Source organism: Typopeltis vanoorti, chromosome 9 (genome assembly GCF_054136105.1).
Source record: "Typopeltis vanoorti isolate ZY-2024b chromosome 9, IOZ_Tvanoo_1.0, whole genome shotgun sequence".
NCBI lineage: Eukaryota > Metazoa > Arthropoda > Arachnida > Uropygi > Thelyphonidae > Typopeltis > Typopeltis vanoorti.
The window spans coordinates 38,837,213-38,859,422 of NC_143557.1; the positions used below are offsets into that span (position 1 = coordinate 38,837,213).

The 22,210-nt window shown below is 35.1% G+C and overlaps 2 protein-coding genes across 4 annotated transcripts in view; one reads left to right on the forward strand and one right to left on the reverse strand.

Annotated features, from left to right (window-relative positions):
- The window catches only part of LOC150102984 (uncharacterized), a 73,111-nt gene extending 70,403 nt beyond the window's left edge, over nt 1-2,708 (forward strand). Inside the window, exon 4 of the mRNA XM_090398293.1 lies at nt 2,503-2,708. Coding sequence (XP_090254419.1) covers nt 2,503-2,517 — 15 coding nt within the window. The 3' untranslated portion in view covers nt 2,518-2,708. The remainder of the gene's footprint in view (nt 1-2,502) is intronic.
- The window catches only part of ecd (ecdysoneless cell cycle regulator), a 203,429-nt gene that overhangs the window by 18,606 nt on the left and 162,613 nt on the right, over nt 1-22,210 (reverse strand). For all 3 annotated transcript variants that reach the window (XM_090398288.1, XM_090398289.1, XM_090398287.1), the window contains one exon: nt 2,175-2,419. In XM_090398288.1, coding sequence (XP_090254414.1) covers nt 2,225-2,419 — 195 coding nt within the window. In that variant the 3' untranslated portion in view covers nt 2,175-2,224. The remainder of the gene's footprint in view (nt 1-2,174; nt 2,420-22,210) is intronic.

Consider the following 22,210-nt stretch of genomic DNA (forward strand, 5'->3'; position numbering starts at 1 on the left):
GCTTTGTGGTATAATCAACACCAAAAGGCAAAAAAAAAATTAATTTATTATGTGAATAACCACTAACACTTAAGCCTGTCTATGACAAATCTTTTTTCTTCTCTCATGGTATATGAAAAGAAACACAACTGGACAGCATTTAGTTAGAGTACTCAGACTACTTGGAGGTGCCAAAGTCTCAAGCAAAACGGTGGAGAGTTTTTAAGACCATTTAGAAAAAAAAAAAAAAAATCTTAGGTATATTATAATGACTGTTGTTGATAAAGTAAATTATGACTACCTGCAGTTAAGTTTATTGGTTTTGACAAAAATACTGACTAATTTCACCAACAAGTGAAAGTGGCCTCTTCAGAGTGAATAAAGATCAGGGAAATTGTTTATAGTATTAACAATCAAAGTAAGAGGAGCAAGTGAAGTGTGGCATGCATCATCTTCTAGCATGTTTGCCACACTTCACTGGCTCCTTGTGCTTCAATTGTTAATACTATAAATGGTTTCTCTCATCATCTTTATTCAACCTGGAGAAATCACGTGTTTTTATTTGTTAACCAATTAAGCTTTCCCCCCCCCCCCCAGTGCTTTTAATATTACAAGTTCATACTAAACTCAAGATTGCAAGGGGAGGATCAGAAGAAAGCCACTATGTCAATTCAAACAGTATATTAATAATAAGGGTGAAGAGTTTGTGGCCTTGATACAATTAGTCAGTCCACAAATGATTAACAGAGAAATAGAAAATGTAATAGTTATAGCATTTTTTTTTTTTTTTTTTTGAAAAGAGGAGGTGGGGAGATTTTAGAAGAGTTGTGTCCTCTCAGTGTGATAGCTGAAGAAAGCAGTAATCATGATGATGGCTTTAGGACCATTCAGTGTGAGGTTAGCAAAAACGTTAAATATTTAGGGATGTTGCTACAGGCCAGGGAATGCAGAGGGAGATGGGAGTGGTGAGTGACAGGAACCATCATGCATGAATAAGGAGATTGAATTCTTTGAGACTCGAGTGTTAGATTTAAAATAACACTGTCTCATACAGTGATAACAGATGATACTACCATGTGGTCAGGCAGGTAAAAGCTTCATGGACCATGAGTATTTCATGCAGGGGTTAGGAGCAGTGTTGAACAGCAATAGAAAGGAGGACAGAAGACTGACAGTTCAAGAATGGGAAGTGTTTAGAATATTAAGTAACCTTGATGCTAATAAGGCTGTAGGATATCACCACTTATATTATGGGAATCCAAAAGAGTGGGCAGCTTGGCTGTTCAATAGAAACAATCTCAGAAGAGTCAAAAGTATAGACAAGTGTAGTGGTGAAGGTGTCAGAGATGGAATACAAACCTGATTTGATAAGAATGAAAACCTTTCATGAGAGAGTAGCATGGGCTTGTTGTGGGGAGGTCATGCTTCTAGTAACTTGGTTACATTTTATAATAGGGTGACTAGTGTATTGGACAAAGGAGATGCTCATGCTGTTGATTTAGCTAAAGCATTTCATTTCCTTATGATAAACTACTGTTGAAACTGAGCAGGACAGAGATGGATAGTCATCTGATAGGAGCTAGCAAGTTGTGTATGGAGGTTCAGTGAAGTACCACAGGGTTTTAATTTTGGACCACTGTTGTTTAACTTGTGAAAGGAGATATTGAGCTCTTTGCTTTTTCCTAATTTGGTATCATTGGCAATGTCAGGAAGTTCTGATGTGTTATTGTTACAAGAGAATTTGAATAGGTTTGTACTCTGGAGTGCAAAATGTAAAGTTATGCAGCTTGACCAGAGAAAATAGAATGAGGTTTACCATATTGGAGGAGGGTGCATTGCAAAAGTTGTAAGGGTTACCCAGAAAATTGCATAAGGCATTAATTAGACCTCATTTGGATTTCTATGCACAGATCTGATCACCTGGCTATGTAGGAGATAAGGAAACACTGAAGAGAGTGCAGAAGCAAATAACTATGACTGCATCAGAGCTTGGCAGATAGAAGGAAGGGGGGGGAGTGATGAGAGATCATTCCCAAAAACTGTATAAAGGTCATGTGAGTAAGGAAATGAAAAGGAGATCCCCCCCCGGTAGGTACTGAATTCTCTAACTGAATGTATTCAAAGTAGGGTATGAGTGTTCAATCTCTCATAATGAGTCTTAGAAGTAATGCTATTACTAAATATGGTAAACATACCTGAGCAATATGTATTTTAACTCTATAAATCCTTTTACAGAGGATAATGCCTAGTCCTCATTCATTGGAAGCTGTACACCCATAGAAGACAAAATATTACTAGCTGGTCCTGATATGCCTTGCTGAGCATTATAAGATTCTAATATATTCTTGAGAGCTGTTAAATCAACATCAACAGGATGAAAATCATCATGTTCATCATCAATATCTAATGTATCTTCAATTCTTGAGCTTTTATCTTTATCCTATTAGAAGAAAAAAAAAAAAATTATTTTATAACAACAACATTTAAGTTCTAGGTTTCCTTACTATTTTTTTCTAATTTTAGGGCAGCAATGCATGAAAATTGTTACACACCCACAAGTATGAGCTTTAATCTGTCTATACTCTAAAATGGCAGATCGATTGATGAAGTGAATAATGGAACTGTTAAATCTCACTAGAGGGATCTACAGAGCGCTACAGGTTTAGCATGTATACTTTCTAGCCAATAAATCATATGTTCAAATACCACTGAGTGCATGTTTTTTTGGTGGAAGATGCTTGCTCCTAGTCTACTAATCTGCTTAACTGAGGCCTGAAGTGGCTTAAAAATATTGTTTGGTTGTTTCCAGAGAAAGATTTCCAGACTGACTAACCATTATACCCTATTTGTGGTGGAAGGGGAAAAAACAAAACAAAACCACAGGTAACCCTTTATTTTTTCAACACGCGACATAAAAATCAAATTTTATCTTCGTTAAATTTGCATCTGCCCATAGCGAATTTATATTAGGGGAAATACCATTTAGCACACATGTACATCAATTGTTTATTGTTGAAAATTGTCTTTGTTTTCTGCCAGGAAAGCGCATTAAAATTCATAAGTGTGTTAATCTCAAGCTGAGCACTTTATTTTTTGGTGAGTTACATACAATATGTAATGCTTTTTTTTTTATATATACTAATGGCCACTTAAGAGCACTTTTGCGATAAGGTTGAAAACAAAATTAGTGAATTAACTTATGGGGAAATAGATTTAAATGAGGAGGAACTGGTACAATTAATAGATGACGTCGAAATATTCTGATGAATCTGTTAAAGAAATTAGCAGAAGGATTCAAACTTGGCAAGAAAGTCATTTTATGGATAATGATCTCTCAATGGAGCACTCCAGAAAATTCACGAGACAATTGCATATTTGTTTAGCTCCATATTATGAACAAATAAAAAATTGCAGCATAGTGGTGAGCAAGGTTTTATTACTGACTTCTTGATAACTAAATCAGCTTAAATATGCAATGAGAATTATACAAATGATGTCCAAGAGATGATGATTAAAATATACACTTTATTTTATTTTGCTAAAACATTTATGCAATGAAGTTTATGTAAAATTTTATACTATGTATTTGCTTCATAGTTTATGTTTTCTTAACTTACATGAATTAAATAAAAATATATTTTTGTTGGATATGTCATTGTTTATATCAGGGGTTTCCAACCTTTTTGTTTCCTAGAGCACATTCTAAAATACCGGTAGGGCGACGGGCACCATCTATTTTTTCAAGCAAATTTTTTGAATTCGTTTGTTAAATGAATACATATAAAGTTTACGTTATAATCAAATGTTTTATTACTTAAAAGTTTACAGTATATAAAAATTTAAATATATATATGTTAAGTTAATGTGATCTTTGTCATTGCATTTCATTAGCCAGTGCTTCATAATTAGGAGAATATGATGATATTCCACTTCTTAAACTGGAATGAACAACTTCGAATGCACATCTACTTTACGTTGTATGCGTTTAATACCCGTTATGTGTCATTAACACACGAGTCATATAGCATGTCATGAATTGTTGCGTGATTATTTCAAACTATACGACACACGGTGGGCACCCCTGGTTTATATAATCTTAGAAAAAGTAGGGTTAGTTTCTGAAATTATTATTTTTTTTATGTGATCTGAGTCTCACATAACGCGGCATTTCTATAGAACCTAACATCAGCATTATATGAGGGTTACCTGTACTGTATAAGATGTACAAAGGATATGGGCCAGAAATGGAAAGACCCTATAGTCCTTGAGTAGGCTAATAAGGCCTTATAGGAAAGATTAAAGTGAGTGGATCTTCTTCAAAGTAGAGCATGGGAGTGCTACTTCCCTTACAATCAAGATGATTGTCCCTTATGGCCCACGAGTCCTTATTCAATATATTCGGACCACCATATCGGGTGGGCTCCTCTATCTGCCACCTAAGGGAAGCACTCTCTAAAGGTTACAGGGTCCCATGAAAGGAAAAGCATGATGATGATTAATATATCTACATATTTATAATTTTTTTACTATGTATTTGTTTCATAAAATAAGAACAATAGAAAATACTACTGTAAGCAGCAAATATTTGTTATACCTTCTCTTAAGCACATTTACACTAACCACTTCAATACCAAACTGTTCTATACACTCACTGCTCTGTGAGAAAAAAAATCTAGTTCTCCTCTGTGATCTCTGCCCACTTCCATATAAAGAAAAACTTTATCAGTTGATATCCTATAACATCAATTCAGAAGTTAATATACCTCTATCATATAACTCCTCTTTCTCCTGCTAACCAGAGTCTAGTCCACACTCAATCTGTCCCCATAATCCTGATATAATCTTTGCCCTTTCCACAGCTTCTTTTTCCCCTTGAAACCCAGGAGACCAAATCTGCAAACAATAATCCAGATGTAGTCATATCAAGTTTTGTTTCAACATTACACTTATCCTTTGGGTTGCATTTGCAACTTTTATTATGCGACCTTTGTACTTTGAATTCCTGCCAAACCACATAACTTTGTCGGTTTAATGTTAGTAAGTGCAGTCTATTAGCATCCCTGATTGCCCTACCTGTGTGAGTGGGTTTTCTATACACAGTGAAGGAGATGTTACCATTCGGAAGGTGTGTCATTAATGTGTCTAGGAAGGGTAAACTGTTGTTATTTTCCTTTTTCCATCATAAACTGGATTTTTGGGTGTAAACTATTGAGGTGACTGAGAAAAGAGTAATGTATCTGGGCCACGAGGCCAGATAGAAGTTTGAGAGGGGCTGAGTCTATGGCCTGTTTCAAACATTTCCATAATAAAAATTGGCAAGTGGGAACCCATAGCAGTTCCTTCTGTTTTAAATTTTATCCTCCCAAGAAAAATATCCGGAATTGATGGCAAAGGAAAAGAGATGTAAGACATCAGAAGAGAAAATGGTTTATACGAGTTTTAAGGTGTCATTTAAGGGAATATTGGCAAACAGTGAGGTGATGTCAAAGCTTACCAATATATCTGTAAAGTTAGATTTTCAATCAAGATTTTAAAATGGATAGAGTTTTTTTTTATATATAGGATAAGTCCAGGGAGGGTGTAAGAGAGTTTGTCAGCTATTTTGACAATTTGTAGCATGAAGCATCTACTGTAGGTCTTAGGTAAATATATCCAGGAGGGACGGGACAAGAAACAAAGGGTTCGAGGTTTTTTTTTTGTGATGTCTGGTAGCCAGGAAGATACTTAAAAAAGCTTACATTTTGTAGGAGGTAGGTAGCACCATCTCAGAGAATAATATCCATTTTTGATTATATTCCATGGTGCTGCAGGCAAAGAATTCACTTTTATGGACAACAATGCCACATAACACTACATGAGTAGTGGAGGTACTTCTGGAGACTGAGGATATTAATCGAATTGAGTGGCCAACATGATACCCAGATCTCAATCCCACAGAACATGTTTAGGACACAACAGGGAGATGAGTGGGCCAGTTTGCCTCAAGAACTCCTGAATCACTTGGTGCCAAACATGGTTCGACGTTGCAAGAACTGCATCGCAGTTCAGGATGGACATGTTCCACTCTGAATTCTTCCTGCATAGTTTTTTGTAAACATTGTACGTTAATTACTTAACTGCATCCTTAGGAAATTTGTATAATATAATTTATTAGCATGCTGGCAATAAATTTATGTCCACATTTGGTTGTCATGAAAAATCTTTTCATATATAGGTAAAAAAGTAGTAGCACGGTGCACCTGTGCTACTACTTTGTAACATACACCTGGTTAATATAGCTTAGCAAAGTGAGTCATCATTAATTTAACAATCTCATCAATTCCTGACACATCTGCATTCAGTAAAGTTATTCTTTCACATTCTGATTTAGCTTTCTGCACAATGCTCATAATGTTTCTGACCTGCACTTTATACATTTCATAGCTCCTCTCACATATTTCTTCTGCTTAATCATCAAGAGAGACTGTTTCATAGCTTGATGTACAATTTCCTTTTCCTGATGAATAAGTTAAAGAGTTCATAATTATGCACAAAACTTATTCAAAATTGTAAGAATTGATAATGAAAAACCAGAGGTTTTTCATTATCAATTCTTACAACTGAATGATTTTGCATAATAGTTGAACTAAATAAAATAATAGCAAAAAAGCAATTGCAACAAACATTAAAAAATAAGCTTTTGTGGTTCCAATTAGAAAGTGAACAGATAAGCCACATATTGTAGTTTCTGAAACTTGGCTTATCATAAAAAAGTGTCATCAGAAGGGATAGGAACACGATGGTCCTAGACCACAACAGGTTATTTAGTGAGTAACAGAAGCAAATTATTAATAACAGATGGCTTCAATATCAGTAAAAAATGACACCTCTTTATTTATGTAACTCTAAAAACAATTGTTTTTAGAGTTAAATTTATGATAGCTTTTCACTAATTTGGACTGTAAGATAGTGCTGTTTAGCACCCCCCCCCCCCCGAAAGTAATTAAAAAAAGGAAACATTTTTATAATACATAATTAAAATAAAACACATTTGGATCATATATACATAAGTTTATAAATACAATCACAAAATGTGTACCCTCTGAGCTTTTAATGCCACAAAATTCTTAATTCACCCAAATCTGTTCAATATTCTTTGATTATGGTTGCTCATAATTTTATTTAAAATCTTTTCCCTGAAGCCACTGATACTGATAGTGTTAGATAAATTTTACAACCTTCTCTCAAAAAACAGTCAATTCAAATATATATGTAAGATCACACAAGATACAATACCAGGCACATGCAACCATGGCTATACTATTTCTAAATGAATATAGGCCGGATACATCATATGGACATTGTATATATAATTCTGGGATTCCTTAAATGGAGCTATAAAAATAAATTTTATTATACATATAATCAGTCAAAATGTAGTCCCTTTGATTTGCCGCCCTTGTGCAGTGGACCTTCTGTTTAGTACTCAGTGTGTGAAGATATTTCTTGTGGTGACCAAGGCAAAATAATTCTTAAATATTAAACAGAGCCTAGTAGAAAGGCTTATACATTGGTTGCACATGATTACTAAATAACTTAAGGAATTCACAACGTATACTGGAATATAAAGTAAAATAAACTTTAATATATACTTCCTATATTTCAGCAACATCACATTGCCATCTTCATGGGAACATAAAATTAAGACACATGCATACAGGCACTAAAAACAGCAAATGAGGTCAAAGCGAGGAAACTACTGTTTTTCCTAAAGTCCTGATGGCTAGTCGACGGCGTCCCTTGTCATCGACACATTGTACACCACGGCAGTTTTCTGGCAGCTGTGGTTTTACGCGATTCCATGTATTCACGGTACACTCTTGATGCAGTGGCCCGTGAAAAGCCCAGTGCCCCATGCATCTGACTGTGATCTCGAGCCTTCCCCATTCTGTGCTCGACTATTACTCGGATGTCATCCCCATCACGCACCACTATTCCATTCACTGGGGCGACCACAGCACCATTTCATCAACACGGCAGGTATCTCTAATTCAACTGCTCATGAGTGTATTACAATAGTTATTATGATGTGGTCCGCTTAAATTTCGACAGAGTCTTTGGAAGGATTCCATATATGTTTTAAATGTGCTGTTGAGATTATTAATAAGATACTAAGAACAGAGTTCTTTGGAGCCACACAAAATGTCTTCACTCCATTGTGATCAAATTCGATTGTCCTTTCTTTAAAAAAAACCCTAAAAAATCGTCTGAACCTGAACTCATCAGGCTGTATGCCAATTATCCAAGTTTTGGGAAGTGATCACTATTAATTGTTCATAAGTTTTTTGTTTTTAATCAATGCAAATTACTACAATTGTTACTTGGAACTCTGGTAGTGTAGCATCATTCTTTCCTGCTCTTTCGTCTCCATTCTATTTAAGTAATTATTCATCTCAGATAGATAATCATAAAGAGCTAATAAATTACTGGCACAGGAATGAATAACCACTTCCACTAACCTAAGCAGATGTATAACATATAAAGGACGTTACTCTGAAAAATAAACCATACCAAACAAGTATACCTAATATCAATTTGTCTCAAGTATAATTTTCAAAGCCTCTCATATATTTGTCATATGACTAGAATGGACAAAATCGATTCTAATACCATTCACAAAAAAGGAAACAAAACATAACAATTGCTCTAACAAGTCATGGAAAACTACTTATGATGATATTAACAGAAGAAAATCTGGAAGATATAAAACATACAACAAACGATGCCAGAGTGAGCATTTTTGTATTGATGTCGGTTTAGTAAAAATAGATTTCTGAGCACTAACTTTTCTCTTCAAATTACGTACTTGTCCAACATATTCTTAGTATTTAGTGGCATGGTGCTATATGTAGTGGAGTTTGAGGTTATATTCCTTGCGCACAGACAATACTTGCAAACACACAAGGAACTGTGGTTTGTTGTCGTTACTGTTTATAAACAGAAATTCATTTCTCCTGAAATGAGCTGTTTTCTTCACAGATGTTAAGTTTCTTACTAATAGTACACAAAGGCTGAAGTAACTGACCAAGGGACACAAATTACAACAATAACACTGTTAACTGAAACTGATCACTGTAACCAGAGCAGAGCAAGTGACTTTCAATCATGAGTTACTCTGGAGTGCATAGAAATCTACCACTCCCACAACTCGCACAGAGAAGCAGTAGATTTTATAAATTGAGTAATCTTTTTAAACCAATTTTGATTCTGTGTTGAGAATATAAATTGTTTCCAACATCAGAAATAATAAATACAACTAGTATATCAATCAGAAAATCTGCGGTCGAAACTAATAGCTAAATTAATAATACATATAATTTAATATAGTTTTTATCCTGCTGTTGGCCACCTATGCTCTAAAGCATTGCTCCCCCTGCATGAATGTGTGATACCCATTAGGAAAATCTCATTGGCATCAAAATTGCAAGAGATCTTGTGTTTCTCTAGAAAGTCAGTTCCTAATATTAGAAAATGATAAAAATGATTTTTATCATTTTCAATGATAAAAAAAGACTTTTTTTTTATCATTGAAACTGGACTTAGGCAGGGTTGTGTGCTATCTGGGCTATTATTTATAATTTTAATTGATTGGATTATGAAAAATTCAATTAATCATCAAAAGAGAGGAATATGTTGGGACTTCACATCCACACTGGAAGACCTTGATTTTGCTGATGACATAGTGCAGCTAAAAACTGATGACTATGCTCGCTGCACAGAAACTGTGGGTCTAGATGTAAACAAGAAGAAAACCAAGGTCATGTGAGTAAATGAAAAATCAAATAAAGAAATTAAGTTAAAAAATGAAACAATAGAAAATGTTGATACTTTTACATACCTTGGATCAGTAATAAATAAACAAGGCGGGTACTGACGAAGACATTTTACTAAGAATTGCTAAAGCACAAAATTGTTTCAGGTCATTAAACAAATTATGGAAAGCATCAAATATTACAGTTAAAGTGAAAATTAATGTATATAAATCTATTTTGCGAGCAATACTGCTATATGGCTCTGAAACTTGGAAACTTACCAAGGCATAAAGTAATAAATTGGACATTTTCCAAAACAAGTGTTTAAGAAGAATTTTAAAAATCTTCTGGTCAAATACAATTATTAATGAGGAACTTTTAGATGAAGAGATTCGCCTAAGAAGATGGAAATGGACCGGGAAATTCTGTTTATCCCCATGTTCTTCACATGGGGATAAACAGAATTCCCCTAGTAGCACTGAGTTGGGCTCCAGAAAGAAGACACTCTAGAGGTCGTCCAAAATTAATTTGGAGAAGAATGATGGAATCCGAAATGAAGGAGGCAAGATGGGAGAGTTGGGCAGAAGCAAGAGCAGCTGCGAGGGACAGGGGACAGATGGAAAACCAGTAGGCACAGAAAGACTTGATGATGATGCTGGTGAGCAATAATCTCCAAGGTCACTGAAATATAGGAGTTTTGCTGCCAATACATAAAGTAAGCGTAGGTGACGTCAGGGCACTTCCGGGACGTCCGATGATATAAAAGGCTGTGATTGGCAGGCGAAAGGGCTTTTTTCAAATTTTTCTGGAATCTTGAAAGGAGTAGGGAGATCTTGGGAAGTTCGCTGGTAGGTAACCCCAGTGCAAGGGGAGAGTCAAGAGCTGTATTCAAAGGAACCTTCCGAGATGTTCTTTGACAAAAGTACCGACCACATGTATGCTGATATGCTGCAACCAGAGTAGTTCCTAACATCGCCGAAGAACTATATTACTTTTCCAAGGGAGAGAACTTGCAAGACAACAACCATCGAATAGTACCTGATCACAGCCGTTTCGCAAGAATGAGGAAGGAACCAGCAAAACTCATCCATACTCCTCGTAAACCCTAGGACTTTACAAGATACTGAGAGCTAGTAAGTAGATTGCTCTATGTTAATGTCCAAGATTGTTTGTGTAGATAATCAATGCTAGTCCTGTTTAATCAATTGTAGTACGTAGCAAAGAAGTTAGAGAGTCGAGCGTTAGTTTGTATGTGCATAAATGAATGGTGTAAGTTTGTATATTGCATGTGTTAAATAACGCATAGAAAGTGGTACATATATTTTGTCTTAAATTTTATAAAATTGAATGCAAGACTTTGCGGGCTAAGGACCTTTCAAGTGATATATAAGTTGAGTGAGATTTCCTTGTTTAATGTCTCAAATGATTAGCTTTATGTGATATGCCCATTGCTGTTGTAAAAATAAACATGTCTTGTCTTGTAAATATCTTGCCTGATCTTTATCAATGCACTGTCTCACAAAAACTAATCAGACCTGCGTGACCAGGGTAAAGTAACCACCATGACTGTACAATTCAGAGTTGCTTGAGATTAATGAACAAAGAGCTCTTTTATATGCTTAGCAAATAAATTCTCATGTTTGTAAAGAAAAAAAAAATTACATGGTTCTTGATGGCACAGTCATTAACTAAAATAAATTTTACAAGGACTATTAAACATTAGCATTCTAAATTGAGGATTTCCTCTTAAATAGAGGTTTTTCCTTATTTCGTGACACTAGCACGTATAAGGGTATACCTTATGATGTTGCGGGGGGGGGGGGGGAGAGAATAAGTTAAGTGGATTACAAGCTGGCTTGACCATAGCCAAATAGTATCAGACGTGAGTTTTAAGATTAGAACATCCTAGCCAAAGATAGAGGTTACCGTCTCTGAAGGAACTTAACATAAGCTTGTGCAGACACAGATATCAATGTGGGGGGGGGGGGGATTCATTAAAGATAAGAGTAACTCAAAAACAATTGCAAATGGCACAGTCGGTAGGGTTCAATCCACTTAATCAACATCGAGAATAATGTGGATTTGAGACAGTTTTGGTTTTAGCTTTTAAGAAACTTTTTCTTTGTTACATAATCATAAATAGTGATCTTTCAAATAATGCCACGATGGGCGACAAGGAGTTTTTTCATACTATAAACCCTCACCTTGTCATTCCACAATTTTCTGTGGACGACAATGACGATGTATTATAATTTTTTGGTTTCGTTGAAGAGTTGAGAAAAGTTGGTAATTGGTCGGATTTTCAACTATTGATTCTACTTCGGAATAAACTGTTTGGAAGGGCCAAGAACTTTCTGTATTCATCTCCGATACTTAGGGACACATTAAAATACACGAAGTTCAAAGACACCTTAATTTCCCAGTTCTCTAAAGTAAGAAGTATGAGCCCAAACCTTTGGAAATTGCAGTTGTGCTCAAGAAAAGGAGAGTGTTGCGGACTTAGACTATTTGCAATGGTCAGTAATCGATTGTATAAGCGTCTCCAAGGATGATAAACCTCATCTTGACTGGGCAGTATTCCACCAGTTCAGGTTAGGAATAAAGGATGAACTGAAGGAGATCACTTACAAAAAGAGGATCACTAATCTAGAGGAATGTTACCTGGCTGTGAAGGAGAGAGAGAGGAAAAGCTTGGAGACGTTCGTCCCACTTCTAACACCAGCCAACTTCATGCTATAAAAAGGACAGATGATTCCTCTTGTGACGTTATGGGTGAAAAAGGCCTAACTACAAATAAAGGAAAGTCCATTAAGGATCATAAAGAAAGGTAGGAGGAATGAGGAAATGCCTTCAATGTTAAACATATAACAGACAATAAGATAACCATCCCAAAGGAAATAGACTACTGACCTGGAGGAATTACGCTCGATAGTTAGACATGAGGTAGAAAGGCTTGATGCTGTTATTAAGCAACTCAGAGAACTAACAGCAAGGGTCTCTGAAATCAGTCCTTGTCAAGAGGAAAGGAATGATGAGGTAAAGATCAAAAAAGAGCCCCCCCCCCAATGTTTCCTTATTCTATATCAGCAAACTTATTCCTCTCCAGTTTTCACACTTAGTCAACTCTCCTTTTTTGGAGATTTTTATAATTACTGCTTCTTTCCATTGTTCGGGTATTTTTTCTGTCTTCCATATTTCATTATATAAGCTTTGTAATTTGGCAGTAGTTGTGTTAAGATCAGCTTTTAACTTTATGGCATTGATATTATCATTTCCACATGCTTTGTTAGATTTTAGTGCCCTTGCTCAACAAAATCTCATATTCGGAAATGTTCAAAATGGGTATTACGCTAGTTGCAATATTTTGTGCCTGTTGAGATCCTGTATCTACCTTTACATTCAAAGTTTCTTCAAAATAGTCTTTCCATCTTGCTTCGAATTTGAAGTCAATCATCAATAACCTCTTTGTTTGTCTCTAATGGAGGAAGGGATTGCTTTTTTTGTTACCACTGATTTGGTTTATAATCTGATAAAGTTGTCTAATTTGTCCATTTTCTGCAGTATGTTGCGCTTCTTTTGCTAATTCTTCAATATATTTTCTCTTGTCAGCCTCTTGCAGCTCTCTTTACGCTTTTATTTAGTTCATTATAGCGATTGCTATGTACCTTATATAATTGTTCTGAATTTGATTTGTTCATTAATGATTTAATCTTTTTTTCTCTCTTCAATGATCTGTCAAGTTTCTGCAGTTAATCATTCATTATTTTTCTTTGTTTACCAATTAGATATCATCAGTAACTTCATTGTATGTATTCCTGAAGTTTTTCCAATATTCTTTCACTTTGTTTTCTACTGTTACATCTTGATTTTCCTCTAATATATTGAATCTGTTCTTTATCTTCAAAATAAACTTTACTCTTGTTTCTTTAATTTTAAATTTTTCAATATCAAATGCAGTTCTTGAACCTCTTATTTCTTAATACACTTTGAAATTTTAATTTCAACTTCGTCACTAACAAGAAGTGGTCAGAACCAACATCTGAACCACATTTGACTCTCACATCAAGCATGGATCTTACAAATTTACTATTGATAGCAACATGATCAATTTGGTTTCTTGTATTGCTGTCCGGTGAGATCCAAGTCAATTTATGTACTTCTTTATGCTTGAATTTACTTCCTCTAATGACAAAGTTGTTCATTTCACAAAAGGATACAAACATCATGCCATTTTCAGTTTGGTTCTCCACAAGCCTCGAAACCTAAGGATTTTTCTTCTACGCATGACCTTTTACCCACTTTTGCATTATGATTGCCAATGAGTATTATCATATCGTGTTTTTGGAATTGTTCATAAAAACATTCTTTTATTTCTTCATCTGCATCATTAGTAGGTGTGTAAACCTGCAAAACAGAAAGTTTGATAAATATGGAATAGAACTTGGCTTTTATAATTCTCTCATTTACTGGTTCCCATTTCATCAGGCTTCTGGTTACGACATTAGCGCAACTCCTTTTTCATGCTTCTCCTCTGGTCCGGAGTACAGTATTGTCTTGTTGTCTTTAGTTATAAGCAGTGCTTTTTTTGCTTGTAATTGCCCATTTCATTTGTTACCTGCATAGTTTTCCCTACCTGGTACAGTGTTCTGACATTCCATGATCCAATCTTTAAATTTTTTTGTGGCTTCATAAGTAGCTCTTTCAACAACGAGGGTTCTGAAAGGCTTTCCCCTTGATGGTGTCATATATATATGTTATCCACATCAGACCAGGCTAGATAACTGTCTTCTGGGGGTCTCAAGTCACATCTGTTGACAGGAGCATTTGTTCATCCAGATTTGCAGTTTCCATAATCAGATAATTTTTACAAGGAGGGGGTGTTAGCCCTTCACCCAATCCCTGAAGAGGACCCGGCTATACCCATGGAGACTGGGTCTCCATTTATCACCTCTTATGATACGCAGGAGTGTGGTTGGGGGTATTCTACTACCTGTCCCAACAGGGGGAAGCTCACTAACATAATTCTGTCTAATCCTTTTAGTTAAATATACTTGTAATTCTAGATTCAGTTATTTTCACAATATAATACAAAGTTCAATACATTAAAGCGGGTTATATACACTTCTAATTTTATATATTTTATGACCTATGTAAAATCGATATAGGTGAAACAAAAAGTTCTTTGTGTCACCATAAAAGATTTTAAAATATTGCAGAGACTGCTGTAAGAAAATGTGGAGAAATAGGAAGATGGTTCTGGATAAACAGAAGCATAAGATAAGAAGATCCAACATACTGGAAACATTCATATTCACAAGTGCTCTTTATGATTGTGAGATGAATACTGGCTTTAAAGGAACACATTATAGAAAGCTTCTACAAACTGGATGGGTGCAAAAGTTTACAAATTAAGAAAACTAAAGCTTTCTGGATATATCTTCAGAAAGGATAACAACAGAAAAATCAAACCTTGATGCTTGGTACAATACAGACAGTGTAAGCAGAAGGGGAGGGTCAAGGCAAAAGTGGGTAGATGGTGTGAAGGAGTGGGGTAGAAAGAGTTTGCAGGATTTGAGTCACCTAGCAATGGACAGAAAGAAATGGCAGAGAATGGTGAAACTGATTGCTTTACTTATTCAAAGTGAAAAATAATCAGTGAGTTTTCTTGCTGATGACTTCACACAGTACCACAATAGCTTTACTGATATATATTTGCTTGTTATATATTTCTCAAGAGGTCACTTGGTATTATACTCTTTAAAAGGTATCTTATAATGGAGTTTGAAATGCACATTTTTTCACACTTGTGGTAGTTGTTCTACAGTGATTTATATGCACCCATTCCATTTTGATCAGGTCAGCAAAAAAAAAAAAAAAAAACGCTCAGCATGTTCTATAGTATGCAACATTTAAGTCAATGAGTCATGTTCACGATGAGCCTATTTGTCTAATCCACCTGATCATGACATATCAAATAGAGGTATAATCAAAGATACTGACAATGTTGAGAAATCAGTCTACAGGAAGGATGAATTTCTCAAGAAACACTGTCAAAATTCCCAATGGACACTTTCATGAAAAGCTTATATCATTACTATGGAGAAATTTCCTCAAAATTAATCTATTATCTGTCATGACTCCAGTATTGTCAGATCTTATATTTCAGGTTTCAACACCACTTCTTACTGTATCAATCCACATACTTCATGGTCGTCCTCTGGGTCTCTTTTTCCTGCAATCCTAGCCCAAATCATTTGTTAATCTATTATCTGTCATGACTCCAGTATTGTCAGATCTTATATTTCAGGTTTCAACACCACTTCTTACTGTATCAATCCACATACTTCATGGTCGTCCTCTGGGTCTCTTTTTCCTGCAATCCTAGCCCAAATCATTTGTTAATCTATTATCTGTCATGACTCCAGTATTGTCAGATCTTATATTTCAGGTTTCAACACCACTTCTTACTGTATCAATCCACATACTTCATGGTCGTCCTCTGGGTCTCTTTTTCCTGCAATCCTAGCCCAAATCATTTGTTTTGTTAGCTTTTTCTCTAAGTGATTATACCACCTGAGCTTAGCTCTGCTCACACATTCCTGAATGCTAACAACATCAAGTTCCTTCCTAATATGATTCTGCCACTGATAACAGTTTGCTGACTATTCACTTCGTTAATGTTTCTCAGAATTGGCATATCAGTGGTCTATAGTCTTTGGCAAAATGTTTAATTTTTAATCTAGCTGTCAAATCCATAGGTTAAAATTGGTTTCAATACCATCCTGTATACAGCTAGTTTAATTACTCGCTTCATTTCATATAAATTTATTCAGTTGACTTTCTACCATGCCAGCATTACTAATTCTGTTGTCTATTCCCATCTTCACTAAAAATTGTTCCTAAATAGCTGAAATGTTTTACTTGTTCTGTGGGTTCTCTAAGGAAACAGTTGATGTTTTCAATGTTCCTGCTAAATTTATTACAGCAGTTCTTTCTTTTAAAGTTATACGGTGGTCAGCATTCATAGTGAAGAATTTATGGAGACATAACTTGTAATTAAGAAAATAATGTTTGATGCTTCAACCTCTATACTGAGGTCATCATCAGGAAAACATACATATGTACAGGAGACTACACAAAAGTAAGATGAATCTAAATGCTTTGTTAATCATTTACCATAGCCTGACCTCTGGCAGAAAAAAAACAACAACTAAATAAAATATATACTGAATTAAAAATTAATTAACAACATAAACTTTTCTTACGTCAGTATAATAATATACAGATGATAAATAAAAAGTTTTATAGCAGAACTACATTAAACAATTTCTGAAGTCCTCTCATATTAGGGTTTTCTTCTGCAAAAAAAAAAAAAAAAAAAAAAACATTTCCATAATGGTGGTAGATGAATAATGTTTGTTCTGACAGAGATTCAGTTCTTGTTTCCAGGTTGTTCTTTATTAGTTTATCTTTGGTGCAAGCAAATAGAATTTTTTTTTTCTTTCCCAGAAAAATTAACCACAGAACGTGTACTCTTTCAGATAACAATAGCAGTTAGGGTCTCACATTACAAGAGTGGTAATTGCTACTGAATTCCTAACCCAAAGTGTATTAAAATATTTGGTGTTAGCTTTTAAGTCTTCAAAGAATAAAAGGTATTAGAGAATTTATTATTTTTCTCAAACTAGCCTTTATTAATACATCTGGAATCAAAATTATAGAATTGTACCACCTAAAAAAACAAAAGAGTGATATAATAAAGAGTACAGTTTTGTACGTAACATGACAAATTTTATTCACGTTCTAATGTATCATCAATAATAATAAGAGGGTTGTTTGAAAAGTTTGGTAAATTTCCAATAGATGGCGACACAATTCGTTCATTCATACCAGTGTCGGCACATATCTTTTTCTTGACCCGTGGCAAAATTTTATCCACGTGCAGCACGTAGTTCTCGTTCAGCAAACATTTAAAATGACTGTGTTTGCATTTTTCATAAAAATGGAGAAAAACGAGTTTCATGCAGTGATAAACTTTTATTTGAAGAAGTGGACATCGATCAAAGTAAAGTTAGATGCAGTTCATGGGACTCTGCACTAGCATTAAAGACTATTTATTTTTGGATAAATGAGTTTAAACAAGGTCGTAAGACCATTGAAGTTGAAGCACACTCCGGAAGCCCGACTGAGGTCACTACGAAGGAAATGATTGACAAAATCCATGGTATCATTATGGAAGACTGCCAAGTGAAAGTGCATGAGATTGTACTGTACGCCCACAGATGAGAGACCCTTCGACACATGTCAAAAGAAGGAGAATCCATTATGATAATAGGTTAATCAATCTGTATTGTGGGATGAGTTGTTTATTATTGCACGTTGGAAAATTAATTTCTAAAATTAGTTTTTAAAGTAGTAACTATTTTGCTTGTATAATAGTTGGAAAATTTTACATATAAAGCACGTGATGTCGCATGTTGGAACCAATTCGTACATCGCCTTATTTCTTTCTCCCCTTCAACATGAATTGATTCTTCTTGGCAGGTCTGCCAACAATGGCTCTCACTTCTGTGGTCAGACAGTAGGCATCTCAACTGAATGGATGTATAATATCCTGCATGAAAAATTGCACATGAAAAAGCTGTGTGCACACGATGAGTGCCACAATTGTTGACTGTCGATCAAATAAGCATGCAAAAAGACATTTCAATGCAGTGTTTGGCAATGTTTAATCATAATTTGCAGGATTTTATTCCATTGATTCGTGACTGTAGACACAAGTTGGATCCACCATTACACACCTGAGTTCAAGCAGCAGTCAAAACAGTGGACAATGCCTGGGGAAAGAGCACCGAAAAAAGCAAAGACCATTTTGTCAACTGAGAAGGTGATGACCACTGTTTTTTGGGATTTCCAAGGAATTATCATGATAGACTATTTGGGAAAGGGTTAGACAATAACAGGAGTCTATTATGCATCATTCTGCTTAAAATTGGACTGTTTAAAAGAAAAAAAACAGCCAAGATTGGTACACAAAAAATTGCTCTTTCATCAAGACAATGCGCTGTCACACACATCAGCTGTCCCAATGGCAACATTGCACAAACTGAGGTTCGAATTGGTTCCACATTAACCATATTCACCTGACATGACCCTATGTGACTTCTTATTCAAACTTAAAAATTTGGCTCAGTGGGAAAAAATTGTATTCGAATGAGGATATCGATGACTATTTTGCACAATTTGACAAATCCTACTTTTTAGATGGGATGAAAAAATTGGAAACTGGCTGGACCAAATGTGTAGATCTCAATGGCGACTACGTTGAGAAATAAAGGTGATTTTTTTTCCAAAAAAATGTGTTTATTTTTATATAACTTATTTTTTTACCAAACTTTTCAAACAACAGATGGTATTTCACTGTTATATAAGTGGAATGGAATACTAGGAGCAATCCATTCAGTGAAAAAAACAACTTTAATTCTAACTTCAATGTAAGTATTAGCTCTCTCTCTGTGTATATTGCTTAATTTAAAAGGAGGATAATAAAGTACTGATTTTTTACTTAATAGGCAAAATGCTTGCAGTAATTGTACAAAGCTTACAGAATCAGGCCTATGATTTGTCTTGATATTGCATCACTTAACACTCTTCGGAAGGTCCATATGTTTAGTGAAACTGCTATCATCAGTGTTTTTGATTAAAGGTTCCATTTACTTGACAACAATGTTCAGAACTTGTTCAATCTCTTCAGTGGTTGTGAGAATCCAGAAAAGCTGTTGTATTTGTTTCAGTATGAGTCCACCCACAAAAGGTGGGCAGAGAGGAATTTTTATTTTTTTCTTGGAGGCTATTGAATGAGAAATGTTGAAGATGGCATGAAATCTGAAGCAATTATACTGAAAGATTATTAAATGAAACACTCAGTGACAGAAAATGTTCAAGTGTAATGCAATTGGTAATACATATCAATCGATGTAGAAAGACCAGCCAGTAAATGATATTTGATCAGAATGTCCAGGCATAACAGTTTTTTTTTTTTTTTTTTTTTACAATAGCTACACTGCATAATGAGCAGGTCACTTGGCAAGATCCCTAGAGGATATCGAAAAACAGCTCAGTGTCACATGGACAAGGGTGGGAGAGGTCTTTGCCCTGCATTGAGACATCTATGCTAACAAATAAAAGCTCTATCAAAATGTTCAACTCAATACAGAGGAGAGCAATTAAACTTATCAATGATCCATCCCTTACCAACTCTCTCCCCCCACTTTCACACAGACGTATGGTTTCTGCAGTATGTATATTCTACAAATATTTCCATGGGAAATGCTCATCTGAAATAACATCAATAATTCCTCTGCTGAGTACTAAGCTCATTGGAACATGTGCAGCTACTGCACAACATCCCTTCACAGTATACCTAGAAACAAACAGAACAAGTTTCTTTTCCTCTTCCTTCATCCCTGCAACTGCTGCACTGTGGAACAGTCTCCCAAGGAATACAATTTAAAGTCATTGAAATCAAATGTAAACAAATTCCTCCTTTCCCAACCCACTACCCATACACGATACTAATGTACTATAGGTTGACCAACCAACCTCCTGTGTATGGGCTCAACATAAAAAAAAAAAAAAAATACTGCATAAAGGCCTAAATCTGGATGATCTTAAAGACCTCTTACTAGGTTCAGACTAGTCTTACTTCTTAGTTCAGACTAAAGTGAAAAATTAATCTTTAAGATCAATTTTTCACTTTATGACAAATAGTTAAAAACATTGTCAGAATATAATAATAATAAGGATCTATATTATAGTTTCAGAGATCTGGAAAAAGTATATGCTACAGTTATATAATGGATAAATTGAGCATTATACAGAGCAATACATAGTCTAAATTTAAGTTGTAAGTTAGTAATTAGAATTGACGTTCAGGAAGGTGGTTTGGTGTGAAATAGGAATGCACAACATTTCCACTGCTGTTCATCATCTATATCAATCACATTACAAAAAAAAAGTGGCATTTATACCTCATATCAAAACTGGAAATATGGATCTTTGCATTATGCTGTTATATTCTTAAATAAATCCTTCTTCGGGTTTCCTTAACTTAAATGAATGACTGCTGTTACACATTTGATATGAATATGCATTTTCAATGGACCAAGTAGAGTTTATTACTTTGATGGACCTGTGTTTCACTCAGGATTTCTCCATGAGTGCAGGTCACAAAGATGCCTCCAACAATCTCAATCTTGAGCCTCTCTCTTCCATGTTATACTCATAGATTTCACTAGTGGATCTTCCAATCTTGTAGGTGGTCCTTCCTGGTTTTCTCTTTATTCTTGGTTGACAGTTGGGTATTCTATATGTCCACCTGTTATCCCAGAGTCCCATCTCATCTTGCTTTCATATACTGCGGTTACCACATCTTTTATGCATTATCTCTTTCTTAGTTCTGTGTTTCTAACATGTTCCATTTTCTGATGTTACAAATCCTATGTTCTATTGCATGCTAAGTTATTCTGAGAGTTTCTTCTTCTTTTGTGTTGTTCCATGTTTCTGATCCATATGTGAGTAATGGAAGAATGTCACTATTAAATAGTGTTACACCCTGATAACTTAAGAATGCGAAAATTTCAGTTATCATGATGTAACAAGAGAAGAAATAAAAACCCTGTAAAGATAACTAAGTAAGCAAGCTTGTTCCTAAGCAGATATCGTTATGAGCTTATGAAAGTAACGAATACAAAAAATTAAAAGAAAGAAAAATATGCTTGCATCCAAGTAAAAAAATATAGCTGAAATTGTTTGTTGAACTAAAAAAAAAAAAAAAAAAAGGGAAAGGAATTTTATTACAGTTGTGATATGATAAAATAAGGTTAAGTAAAGCAAAGAAGATTAGTCATAGGATTTTGTATGTGAGAGGCTAGTTTTTACACTTGAAATAAGAGATTAGAGATTCAGGTTAATGCTTAGAAAATTTTGGAAAGGGGATTAATTTAGTATAGATGACATAGAGGTTAGCTTAAACAAAAACCAAAGCTCAAGGTCATAATTCCCAAATTGAGACTTCGTCACGTGTCAGTCGCGTGCACAAAAATGATGTTTTGGCAGAAAAACAGCACTGTAATTGGTCAGTGAAATTGACTCCAGTAAGGGGAGGAAGAAAAGAAATTGAAGAAGGTGCCGGTAGGGGTCATCGTATAAAAGGGTTATACGATGACCCCCCCCCCCCATCAAGTGGCGCTTTTATCCTGAGAATTTTCTTCACGAGTCTTCGTATAGGTCTCGCGGTTTTCCTGAGTGACGGGTTAGGAGTTTTCTCTGTCCGACACAATAAGGAAACAAAGTGTGCAGGATTTCGATTCCGTGTTCCTATTGTAAGAAATGAGGGATGCCATTTAGTTAAAAAGAAAGAAGATAATGTCAGTGTGTTT